Source organism: Enoplosus armatus, chromosome 18 (genome assembly GCF_043641665.1).
Source record: "Enoplosus armatus isolate fEnoArm2 chromosome 18, fEnoArm2.hap1, whole genome shotgun sequence".
In the NCBI taxonomy this organism is placed as follows: Eukaryota; Metazoa; Chordata; class Actinopteri; order Centrarchiformes; family Enoplosidae; genus Enoplosus; species Enoplosus armatus.
The window spans coordinates 8,069,279-8,083,115 of NC_092197.1; the positions used below are offsets into that span (position 1 = coordinate 8,069,279).

The 13,837-nt window shown below is 40.6% G+C and overlaps 1 protein-coding gene across 1 annotated transcript; it reads right to left on the minus strand.

Annotated features, from left to right (window-relative positions):
* Positions 1-995: 995 nt before the first annotated feature.
* tmem38b (transmembrane protein 38B) lies at positions 996-11,049 on the minus strand. Its single transcript, XM_070924847.1, has 6 exons — positions 10,641-11,049; positions 4,853-5,009; positions 4,181-4,365; positions 3,945-4,032; positions 3,095-3,212; positions 996-1,910 (listed from the first exon to the last, which is right to left on the minus strand). Exons 1-6 carry the CDS (start codon positions 10,762-10,764, stop codon positions 1,608-1,610), a joined length of 975 nt encoding a protein of 324 aa, XP_070780948.1. The 5' UTR covers positions 10,765-11,049; the 3' UTR covers positions 996-1,607.
* Between the last annotated feature and the right edge of the window lie 2,788 nt (positions 11,050-13,837).

The window sequence follows — 13,837 nt, forward strand, 5'->3', positions numbered from 1 at the left end:
GTGTGTAAGCCAGCTTGTGTACACACATTTAAGGATTCATTTTCTGTACGTGACAACTGGAAAACAGGCAGAAGTCTGGGGAGTAAAAGAGGCTGAGGAGATGTGCTGCAGGGCAGGGAGCGAGGGGTGGAGGAGGCGAGAGGAGAGCCAGGGCTCGACAGTGGGGGGGCTGCTCAGTTCACTGAGTAATTGTGGTGGGGGGTCACACAGGTCTGGACCTCATTAAGAGAATTGTCTGGGAACTTTCAGGCTCTGAGCTGTCGTCATGTCACCTGTCTTCTTGTCTTAGGAGGCAGCGTAAGGAAAACGGCGGCTTATTAACGTGTCTTTCAGTTTTCCAGGTCACACAGTTCGCCATTAGAGTGAAGGAGATCAACACACACACACACACACACACAAAGCAGTTTCGCAGCAAACACTTTTGAGATACAAGCCGGTAACTGACGCGCATACATCTGACATCTGTGGATTTGAGGCGTATTAAAGGCAGGTACATCATCTTAACCAGTATCTCTTTTGATCGTCTTTTGAACGTCTTCTCTTTTTTCTTCAACAACCCTCCCCCCCTTCTGTTCGTAATTTGTATTCACAGGGGGGTTCTTCGCTGTCTGAGGTTACATAGATGAGAATTGGGGGGGATTTGGGGGGATCTATCTCCAGCAGCTTTTTAAAGAGGGTGAGGTATCAATCAGGTGCTGATGTTACAGTGATGCAATGTTTCAGCCTATAGAGGAGGTTACTTCTGGACGCTGTGCTGCTTTATAGCAACTTAACAGCAGCTAATATAGTTAAAACAAATGTGAACAAATGTGCAAAGATTGTTCCTGTATTAATTAGGAACGTTCTTACAGGGACATACACATTTCAAAATAATGATCTGTTTGGCGCTTCAAAGTGTAATATAGAGTTGGGTCTTTGTACACTGAACTGTGCAAATCTGTCTGATATGACAGATGTCTCGGTGAGGCTGGAAATCACAAAAGCACATGTTATAGTGTATTGAAACCTGTTTATTCTCATGCTTTCGAGTGTAATTCAAAGCATTCGCCAAAGAAACAGAATACAATGAAAAGTTGTCTTCCATTTTTCGAAATGTTGTACATTCAAGAGTGCAATTATTTAGTATAAATAATTAGAATAAAAATCTGCATGTCATAGAATATAATCTCTCTTTTAAAAATGTTTCTAACCATTTTAGAGTAGGAAATATAGCATTTACACGAAGCAGAATATATACAGAAAGAAAAAGATATATAGACATTCATAGATCAGCAGGTGCACAGCATTGTTCCCAAAACCCAGAGAGAAAATTATCACCAGTTAGTATTCATTATAAATATATATTTAAAATTAAGCTACACATTGTACTGCAAGTGTGCAATCAGCCCGAGGATAGTATGATGTTCACATCCGACAGCAGAAATATCACAGTACTTTAAGGACGGGGTGATTATCCCACAATAAGGTGCAGGGTTGGCTGGAGTCAGCTCCTTTTGAAATTCTATTTCAGCAGTCAGAAAGTTTAAGTCCTGACATGACAAATCTGAATCAGAAATGACTCCACAACCCTGCTTAGAGGTGAAAAGGCGCTACGGGGCAGAGGCTGACTAGTCGGTCTTCTTGCAGCTTGTCGTCTCTGCGTTGTCTGACTCCTCTTTGGCTTTGAGCGATCCACTTTGTCCCTTGACGGGAGAAACCGGGGCGCGTGTCCCCGCTGCTCCATTCTCACGGGACTCTTTGGTTGTGGCGGAGGAGGTCGTCGCGTTGGCGTTGCAATTATCGACAAACGCTTTGTTTACGTCGCCAGTGAGGGCAGCGTAAGGGGAGTAGCCGGTGAAGAGGGTCTTGTAGATGGCTGACTCGATGGGGGCGAATGGTGAGGCAGAGGAGCCTGTCAGCATCATCCTTGACTGAAAAAAGAGAAGAGAAATGTGTCAAAATGTGAGGAGAGAGGGAGCGGAGAGATATGTGGCTGTCTGATCATCTCCATTCACCATAGCAGCTATCTTTAAAGCAGCTATAATCAATATTTTTATATTAACAATGGATCGCATGACTACTTGTATGTGAAAGAGGTCGCTTGTGGTGATGAACCTGCAGGGAATTATCAGCCGACTCTGCAGCAAAGTTGAAAAGCTTTAGAAACCTTCTGTGCACTTCCTGCTCAGCGCTTAACAGCAGACAGACAAAGTTAGCAACCAGCCAGTGAACATAGTGTGTTTAGCAGATAAATAGCCAGACATGTTGGCCAATGTTGCTCTGTATCTGCTGGATGTGTATATAGGCAACTGTTTCCCAACTTTATATGGTAATAATATGTCAGTGTTGTGTTTACAGCATGTTCATTTAACACTTCATGTGATGAGGTAAAATATCCTACAAATACATAGCATTTGAAAATATATGCTCATTCTACATGCCTATAGTATGTAATTTGCCTTTCATTTTCATGGAAAGCCAATGTGACAGACCTAGTTTACATATAAACACACAAAGTAGGTGGATGACATAGTCATACAAGTATTGACTTCTCATTAGGGGATGAGAGTATAACATCTGCATCATCAGGAACAAAAAATAATAAATAGCAGGTTCGGACACAACTCTTAAATCTGATGAAATGGCTCGGCGTTAATTTGACAGATCAGAGTCAGAGGGAGCTAACAGAATGAGAGTTGAAAGAAGACATGGTAGATTTATCTGTGTCTCAGTCAAGAGCACAAGTTTCCCAGAGAAGAGAAGAGAGGGTGATGCAAGCTGATGAAAATGATGCAAAAGCCCCAGCCCTACGGGTAATACCGAGCTAATGTGAGTCACATCAGCTAAAACTTCAAAAAAGCAGAGGGAGTAAGGTCATTTAGAAGACAAGACGGCCACAGATTTGGAGGGAGCGATGGCACCAGAACATTTGTTATACCTGAGTTAAGATTAAATTAATAAACAAAAAATGGTATTAAATAGTTTTCTTTGTCGTAGGTAAGCAATTAAATGTACCAAAACACGCTTTCCTGTTATGTGAATCACTACCACCTTGGGTATATATTCTCAAGGTCACAGCGTCAGATATGAGCTACACCTAAAACACCAGACTGACCTTGTTGACGACGGTAAAGATGGTGTAGATGAGCATCAGGTGGTGCTTCTGGAGAGGCAGGTAGTGGGTCTGCTGCAGAGCGAACAGCACTGCCCCTATCAGGGTGATCTTGGTGGGGCTTAACAGACATGAAGAGAGCAGTTATGATAGACATCAGATGAAAGACATCACAACTTAAATGCTTGAATTATTATGCCCAAATTAAACTAAACTGGGGACACACATCAGTAGATGTGTAGACAGTAGACATGTACATGGCAACACCTTAAATAACTCCAATCAGTGTTAATGCTGCCTCAAAGAGAACATATTTAACATATTTGATAAGATTTTTATGCACACATAATTGCCAGCTGTAGAATATCCTCAGCTTTGTTGAATATCTCCATCTTTGGTTCACAATAGTTAGACATTTTGGGAAATAGGTAGATGTGAATATCATTATCATACCACTCTCATGTCTGTAAGGTAAATATAAAAAGGTACAAGGAGCCAGTTAGCTTAGCTTAGCATAAAGACTGGAAGCAGGGGAAAGTGACTATCCTGGCTCTGTCCAAGGGTAACAAAATCTGCTTACCAACAACTCTAAAGATCACTAATCTATTCTTTTGTATATCGTTTGTTTAATCTGTGAATAAAAAAATGATTTGTGGTTTTCCAGGGGGGTTATGTCACGGCCAATTTCAGACAACCTTGTCAGACAACCAGAGACTGCGCCCTGCCAATTTCACTTTACACTCAGTACATCACAATACACACTCACAGTGTATTGAAAATATAGTTTTCATAAGCACAAAGATAATGCAAATATCACTGATGTAATATAAATGGAGTCCTGTAGAAGACTTACTAAGACATCTTGAGGAGCTCATTAGTCTCTGGTTTCCATACACCTCGAACAAGCTGCTCAAAATTACTTATCAGACCACCTCCAGCACCTAGTGGGGGTGGAAAAGAGACATCTGGTTGATACAGATTAATATGGAATACATGTCTGATATTGATTTAAACACTATTGTTACTTTAAGGCTCTTTCAAAACTATTTAATCATAAAAACCCTTCAGCATGCACCACCAGCTACTGACCTTTAGCCCACCCAATGGCAATCATAACCAGCAGACTGTCGTTGTATTTGCTGTGTGCCTGGGTGACACCGCCGAGCACCTTCCACGTCCGGGTCACTTCCTTCATTCCTGAGAGCACCAGCCTGAGAGGCAGCAGGGCAGCACAGCAGTACACCAGGTCCATGGGGCAGTAAAACACTAGGTACCTGTAGAGACACACATGGCTCAAATAAGTAGCACACACACACACACACATTTCAGCTACGTGCTGTGTGTAAACTATGTGTTCATTAAACATTTTGACAGTCTCTGTCAAGTACCTGGCTTCACCAGCAGAGGGAACTGTGTATTTTTTATGGGAAGCATGTAATTATATGTGCCACCAGTAGAGGGTACCAAAGGCTTCAAATTTAGTGGTGGGAACTTCACAATAACCTCTCTGTTTCATTCAATGTCTTCCACATCTCATGCTCCCTTTACAGGAAATTAAGCACATTTCTTCACAAGAAAACCTCATTATTCTGCGTTTTTCTTTAGACACGCATAGAGGGAAAGGACATTGACATGTTTGTGTATCCCTTTCCCTCAAAGTTGCACGGGACCTCTCACTAATCCTATCACTTTGTGCTTCACTTCCTCTCTCACTCTTTTCTCCATGTTTATACCATATTTCTTTCAGTCTCAGATATTTACCAGATGATCGAAGCAAGCAGAACACTGGTGCTGTTGGACAAAGGTGCAACAGCTGGCTCGGCCAGCATGATCCCAGACAGCACAGCTCCACCAAAACAGAAGAGCATGGAGCTGAACCAGCAGGCTAAGGGGCTGACCCTGGAGACGTCAAGAGCGCCTGCACAAGAACAGAAGTATATTTATCAGCAGGATCTCTGTGGATTTCCTTGAGTCCCCTATATATTTTCTATACACACTGTAAAGGTATTAGCATTCCTACAGGGTCTGTAAAAGCTTGAGAACACCATGCAATCACCGTTGAATGCTTTCCATAATAAGCATTAAATATAGGCACGATTACTGTCATTACATAAATCCCTTTACTACAGTGAAGACTAAGAGACAGGCTTTGTGGATATGAGTAACATTTAGTCCAGACTAAAAGGCCATTTGTGAAGTCGTGTGTAGAAACCAACTCAACTTGAACATATCAGGCACAGTACAGGACAGTGGAGTTTGATACTTTGGCCTTTTCCCTATCTGGTGCATCTTCTACCAATCCCTGGCACTGTATAAATATTAACTAGTTAGTGTTACCAAATACTGGGGACAAAGAGAGAGAAAGGTTTGTCAAGCTACATTATTTGCTTCTGGGCCTACAGTTCAAAGTGCAGGGCACGACATTTACAGTTACAAAACGATATCAGTTCACCGAAGATAACCAGCTGCTCAATGCTCCCTCTGTGTTCCCACCCTCATTAAGATGGACACTGTACTCCATTTACGCGCTAACTTCGAGAACCACGTGAGTTATAGGCAATCTAATAGCATGTGAACTGCAGTTTTATGATCTTGCAGTAAATCTTCACTGTGAATGAATCAAAGAAGTAGTGAAACTCTAAAACTGACTTGTCTGACTCTACCAAAGTTAATGCTGCCAACGTACACTAGGAAATACGTGTTTCACTTAACCTCAGACAGGTAGTGCTCAGTCAACCCTGAGCCACCTGCCCCGAGTCACTACGGCCACACACACAGGACCATACTGGTAATCTGAGGATTACAGACAGATTATAGACTCCTGGAGAGAGATCGGTAAACCAGGAGGATTTATAGCTCTATCTGCCTCCTCTGCAGACTCCCAATGGATTCGGCCTGCACGGCACACCTTTCAACTTTCCTCTCACTTCTAAAAGAATATGGAAATGATAGAGAAGCAATTTCATTTTCCACGAATTACTCTTTTTAAGTTTCTAAATGTGAGACAAGAACATTGTACTACTGTACCGTTCTGATGCTAAAATAGAATGGAAAAATAACTGAATATGACTCATAATATGCTGTCATACTGCATATTACAAGATGGACGACATCTTACTATACAACAAAGTACAGAAGTATTAACAGCAAAATGAAGGTGTCAAAAGTGCAAGTACTCGTTCTGCAGTAAAATGTCCCTGTGACTGTTGATGCATCGATGTCTAAGCAGCATTTTACTGTTGCAGCTGGTCCTGGTGGAACTAGTTTTAACTACTATATATAGAGTTTGGTCCAGTGGTTTCCAACCTAGAGGTCAGGCCCCCTTCTAAGGGTCACCAGACAAATCTGAGGGGTCGTGAGATTATTAATGGGGCAGGAAAGAATAAAAAAAAAGTTCTGCAACACAAATCTGTATTCATTGTGAAATAAGGGATAATGTCTTGATGGGACATTCTGAGAATTAATACTGTCAAAAGAATATTGTCCACAACGTGAAAAAAGTTCATATTAATAGATTTTGAAACTCCTATTATTTGGGGGATAACCATTCTCTAAGTTTTGGAACTACAGTTCCCATTATTTGGGGGCTTTGAGCGATGTAAACAGGAAGTGTAAGGTTGTCATGGAGTCAGGCAGTCAGCTGTGTGCTACGACTTGAGCCCCATTTTTCAGACTTTGTTTAAAATTTTGGCAAATAGCTCCATTAAAAGTACGCCAAATTAGCTATTAGCAGTTCCTGTTTGCAATGTACCCATGGATATACAGACAACTATCACTGGAATACTTGAAAATGTGATGATTCCCAGGCAAGTTCTGGAGTTATAAGCAGCGTCTTTTTCCTATGATCTCTAAGCGGATTTATGCATGTTTATTTGTTTATTCATTGCTTATTTATACAATAATATCTTCAGTAAGAAAGAAGGAAATGTGTATTTTGTCTACGTGTTCAGAATTGTGGCAATTAGGCGCTAAGGGATTTAAAGTACCTTAATAGCTTCCATGAGCTGTGTGTCACAGCCTTTGCTGCCGCTCAGACTACTGACTGTGTTGGTGAGTGGGCCAAACTAAAATAACTAACTTCCTGTTTTTAGAACATCGGTATGCACCTGTTCCTTTCATCTCACAGAGTATCTTCACCTCACGCCCCCCTCTGAAGTCTCCCACGCCCCAAGCGACAACTGATATTAATGGTAGTGAGTGATATACAGTATTAGAGTTTTGCAAGTGTCAAAAGTGACAGTTTTTCTTTTGTGTGTACATGGAATCAGGTGTAATGAACTGTTGTGGTTCAAAACTAGTTGCCACAGTTAGAAGAGGAGGAAGTTTGCAAACAGAAAGGGCAAAAAAAAAATTCACCCAAATGTCACACAGGAAAGAGTGGTTTCAAAATACGCCAACAGTCTTGCACCCTGACTGTCATACGTATCCTTTTCTCCTGTCATAGCCTCAGCCTGCAAGGGTGCTAACATACATGCCCAGTATTAGTGCTTTTTGTGTCTTACAGCAGTTGTAGCACGCAGTTCACAAGAGCAGCACATTGCTAACATAGTAAACAGCGTTGCCCTGTCATCACTTTTAGTTCCAGAGCAAAACAAACTGCTGCAGTCGGTGTCTGAGCCTGACTGGATGGACACCAACTCTAAAGAGGTGGCAACCTTTGCATTATAAGACATAATTTCAATTTAGAGCATATATGCAACTCTAAAATATAATACACAGCTTGGACTGCTCAGACATGCTGGGCTACAAACACACCTGTCAAGGTGATCAAGTTGTTTCCTGGTTTGCATGAAGGACTCGTTTACAAGTCAAATTGGGGGAATTCAGGCCGAGTACACCACAGCTGCAACATGTCATACCGCACTGGTTGTCTTTCCTCTTTTTCTCTCTCCCTTTCTTCCTCTCTGTTGTTTCTTTCTCTGTCTTTCTCCAATGGGAAGGTAGAGTGTGGGCTCATGTTGTGGCTCATCTCTCTTCCCCTCAGTTCTCCCAGGAATTAAAATCTCTCTCTCTCTTCAGAGCCAGCTAACATTTACCGTGCATTAGTTTATGGACAAAGGAGGAGAATATGGAGACAAGTCTTGTAGCTGAGAAACAGTTGCGACAGTGTGATCAAAAATAGTAATTTAAGTCTTAACCAGGACAGCATCTCTCCTACCATAGCCTGTAAATTATACCTCCCTCCTTTCTCCTCAAACTCTGTCTTTTTCATACACCCCAACATCTCCTAAGCCAATGCCTTATGTTTCTTTGCACACTATTTTACTTTTAGCCCTTCTCAGCCCCTCTCTGTGGACAGAGCCATTACAGGGAGCACTAGATAAGAAAAACGTGGCTTATCTCAGGTTATTTTTGGCTTGAACCACTGATTGACATGCAACTAGTGCTCCTCTTCCATGTCCCTGTCCTCCTGCTTCCTATACAATCCACTCACAGCCATGTCTACACATCTGCTGAAAATAACTCCATGGTAAACCGTAGTGGCAGTGTAACAAACATGTGCTGGCATGCTCTTTTAATGTGTGTTGTGTTTAATGCCAAATCAAATAAGCTGTGTTTTCCTATTTGAAGCTTTGGAATAATGATTTTGTCTTTTTAGAGATGACATTTTCAGAAAAATACTAATGTTACTTATTTGTTTGTGAAAGTGTTGAGCAGCTCCAGGGCCAAACTCTCAGACTGAATGCAATGTAGAGCAGGAAGGGAAGATTTAACACAGGATAGAGAAACGAAAGGGAGGGTTGAATGGTTTATGGCATTCCTTTCCTTTTTGGGGAAGAAGAAGAACTGGAGCTTGCTCCCTGCATGTTTTCGGTCTTGACTTTTATTCCGCTTTTACAGGGACACGCAGGGAAAATATGAGGATTTCATGTTGTGTTGGCTGAACTCTGGCATATTGTTTGTGCATATATTTTTACTCTACTACTCTACTACTGTGTGTCCGTCTTTCAGCCACAGATAGATAGGTGGGAGCAGAGGACGAAGGGTTAAAAGGTCGCGACAGCTCAGATGCTTTGCAAGGCAAGTTCAAAAATAGACTGTGGATTTACAGCAGCGGGACTACAATGGGCCGTGTGTGTGTTCTCGCACGTTTGTGTGTGTGGAAAGTCAACTCGCTGTGCAGTTAAAGTCCACCTGTCCCTGCAGACACTATCTCAGTGACATAACATAGTTGGCTTGGCGCCTGCCTTTGGTCTGAGCTGATACAATCGACTGTGGTGCATGGAAACAGTTTGTGATTTAAAGTTCCTTCACTCACCATCAATGCTAACAATGCTATCAACAGTAAACAGTATAAAAACTGATGTTGTACTTCACAGCTACAGTTGCAGAGGAGGAATTAACACTTTTCTATAGATTAAACTACCTAAAGCTCCACCTCGAACAATATTGATGCATTAGTAATAATAATACAGTGCATTTAGCTGATAATGCTTCTTTACTTATACGTTAAAATGAATGCAGGACTTTTGCTTGTAATAGAGTATATTTACACTGTAGTATTACTACTTTTACTTTCACCACTACTGGACAAAACTCTTCACATGTGCAAAACAAAACTATAGAGACTAATTTTGTTTTTGTCTGCTTGGAACTATTTATTTGAAGCAGTAGTTTGTAAAATTATAACATATGATTATATAATCATGATACGATTCCACTGAAATTCAACAAATGATATGATGTTGAGTTATTGCCCTGCCCTCAAACATATCATGTCAAATTATATCATTATATCAAAATAATGTGAGGTACACTGTAAAATAATGAGGTTCAGCACCCTGCCAGAACAAGGCACGCGCAGGCTGCTAAAGCTAATACAGCCAAGAGTATTTATTAATTATGGCAGAATACAATTGTTTACCATTATCTGCCACATTTTATTTTTGTTGTAAATAACCTACACCTTATGTATATATAAGATTACAATGGTCAGTTTTTTGAAACTGTTTTAAAGAGGTGTTTATTCAACTTGATGGTCATTTTGAAGGCTGTAGGTGTGGTGCTGTTGAATTGTACTGCATTTTACAGAGAGGTGTTTCTATTATTTAGCCTACCATCATTAAAGATTTAAATGGGGTGGACAAAACAATAGAAACACCTGGTAATAAATACATAAATCTTGGCGAATAATATAAATAATAATAAATAAAGAAGTCACAGAGGATATAATGTAGCTTTAAACAACAGGGAGGCTAGTAGTATGAGATAAGAAGTCTCATGTGACAGCGAGGCTGGTTTGGTAAATGTTATTTAACGTCCTTATCAAAAAGAAAAGAACACAACAGAAGAAAGGAGGTGTCTAGATTAACTGCACTAATTAAAATAGAATAGGACAGAATATAGTCATGTTCATTGAAGTTACAGTGTGTTGTAATTTCACTTTTGTGGCTGAAAACACCAAAATAACTGAGGGATTATTATCGAAGTTAAAGTTTCACCAGCTCAAACCTTTGCAAAACAAAGCAGAGCAGTTGCTTGTGTGTTTTTTGTCTGTACAAAGCTGTAAATGCGATCATGCGCTTGAACTTCAGCGTCAGCGACTCACCTGGCTGCTCCCTCAGAGCCATGATTGACACGATGTAGTGCGCCATGTCAAAGTATGGAAACATAGACAAGTTGGCCAGCCCGTGGGACAGCTCGTCCAAACGCAGCACCCCGAACAAATCCATGGAGTTATAGTTTTACAAACTCTTCAGCGAGAGTGAGATAGTCTAGTTAATCCCGGCGAGGAGTTAAAAAGGCACCGGTCCAACTCAGAGCATCAGGGCGAACACTGGGCTTCATCCACCGTCTGTCAAGTCCTGACACCCAAACAGCTGTGGGTCACTGCTGCCAAGTTGCCCGCAGCTGGTTAGCTAGCTAGTTGACTTCAGGGACCTCCGCTCGTCGCCGGGGCAACACATCTAGATTGCCAGAGGATTGTCATCATCGGTGTTTCCCAATCGACGACGCTGTCATCAGCGCGCATAGGCGGAATTCCTGCTCCTTGTTCCGCCATGCCAGTGATGTGGCGGGCGGAGCCAGAGCGGCCTTGTGATTGGAGGAGTGGGAGCACGGCGAGCCAATCACGTGTCAGTCAGTGGCTGCGTGAGGTGATGCTACAGGTTTTTTTTTTTTTGTAAAAAAAAATCCAAATACACGCCACAAACGCGCTCAGTATGGCTATTTTAAATCAATATTATAAGATAGACTGTATATTAATATATTAATAAAATATTGTTGATGCTTATTATGTTAATAATGGTATTGCACCTGTTAATCATTTGTGCTTTAATTGTGAGGGTTTCCACCTACCCGAACCTACTGAAAACCATATTTTAGTTTTTATTTAGTATATGCATTCATGACACTGTAAAATATTTTCTTTTTATAATATTTTTCGGTTTCATGTTTACTCAGCGTGGCTTTGAGGAGAGATCTGAGCTTGTTCTTGAGGCAACTAAGATGTACACAGAAAGAGAACATATGTGTTTTGTGGCATGTGCGTTTAATTAACATGCAAACAATATACAGACAAGACACAAGGCAGCTGCAAACAACACGCCCCAAAAAAATGGTTCGGTATTTCACTACTTTTGTTTTATTTCCTCCTTCCCTACAGCCACACATCTCATTCTTAATTGGACAAGAAAGTTTGTAGCCATGCCAGCTGTGTGGTTTGTACAATTAAAGAGAACTACAGCCAAGTTTTATATGTTTATTATAAAAACTGCCACTTATAACATTTAGACAGCAGACTGCTATGTAAACATGTGAGGTAATGTAGAAGAAGAAAATGAAACTGCAAAAGAAAGTGGGAAGTGTTGACACAATAACATTCATGAGCCAGACTGAACATGCTGTCACAGTGTGAGCTCCAGAGCCATTTTCATGTTTTTGCAATAACACATGAAAGCACATTCAAAATGTGTAGAGGAGGGTGGGGCTGGTTGATCCCTTTTGACTTTTTCTAGTCAATATCATCATGTCAGATTCACTGCAACATCAGTGGTTTCACAAATCATGTATTTAAATAAACCAAACATATGATACTTTGACAGATGTTGCAAGGTTGGTTGTACTGTATATACTTTTACATAAAAAACAGTTTACATGGGCTTTACATGGGCAAACTAGTTATTTCTAGAAATATTAATTCAAAAAACTAATGGATGGCTTGTAGAGGATGGTATGAACTAGAGTTATGATAGTTATGTTATGTCTCTTATACAGCTGTTCTTCTGGTAGTGGCTCCGTATTCGTCACAGGTCAAAGGTCACTGTGACCTCAAAATGACCTTGGCAAACAAAAAACTTTTGGCCATAAGTCAAGAATTGATGCGGTAATTATGACAAAATTTCACACAGGTGTTTAATGGGATACAACGATGAAGTGATGTAATTTCTTACCCATAAGGTCAAAGGTCAACTTCACTGTGACAACATAATGTCCTGAAGAAAAAAACATTTTGGGCCATTATTCAACATCATAACTAAGGAACAGAAGGGGAGATTGTGACCATATTTCACAGTTGGTCGGACACTGAATATGTGACACTTTTGACTCAAAGGTCAAAGGTCATTGTGAACTCAAAATTTGACTTTTAGCCATAATTTAAGAATGAATTGGGCGATTCCAGATATCACACACATGTTGACTGGGAGGACACAATGAGTAAACAATAACTAGCACAGTACAGGCTTTCCTCCATCTCGTCCACTCTGCCTTTCACTTCCTGCCTCATTCTGAATTTTGAGCGTAATCAGAATCACGTGACAGCAAACGACATGTTGGAGCACGCCAAGCTAATCGAGATCCTGTGAGTGAGTTTCACCCCCAGCACCTCCAAGCACTGTGGCAAGCAGCTCAGAACAGTACAGTCTATTTTAGGAGCTTTTGAGCTGTAATGTGAAATGTTAGCAACTAGATGGCAGCAGTCAGCCATCCATTACATGCCTCACATATATTCTTACTGAAACAACCATCCATCAACGGCAATAGTCTAATAATCAGCATTATCACATTCATATTTCATGTTTCACTTATTTAAAAAGATAAATCATCAGAAAGTGAATGGCCTATCTGCTGCCAAAGGGAAAAATAGTCATTGATAAAAATTCAAATGGGGGCTTAATTGAGGTGTGGACCAGTGAAAAATGCTGGTGACCTTGCCCTAAGCTACACAAGCCATTGTGACACTTAGAAGTACTCAGATCCTATACTTAAGAAAAAATATCAATACCACAGTGTAGAAATAAGTAAAAATACTCATTATGCAGAATGGCTGATAAAGGTGGAACTCATTTCAGCTACTTTATATGTTTATATCTGCTGGGTAGCTTGTGACTTTTTACATTTTTAAGTTTTAAATAGAGCATAATTTATATGTTGATTATATTTTGTATTATTAATCTGTATCTATAAAGTGGCCAGTAACTTACAAGTACATCAAAACTATACAGTGCTTGAGTAAATGTCCTTAGTTACTTTCCACCACTGGTTACAACAGTGATGGAAACTCCTATGATGTGATTCCAAAGCCATGATGAATATGGACTGATAAGTATCTGGAGGACATAAGGTAGAAGAATAGCTAACATGGCCAGGTGATGATGTAACCACGTATTTAAAACCAACATCACAGTGAAACTCCACCCGAGACCACTCCTGTGTTTGTGTTGGTAGCAGAGTGTCGAGATGTGTATCAGCTTGTTGAAACCTCTGACTTGTACAGTATGTCGTCATCTGAAGCTGTCCATTATT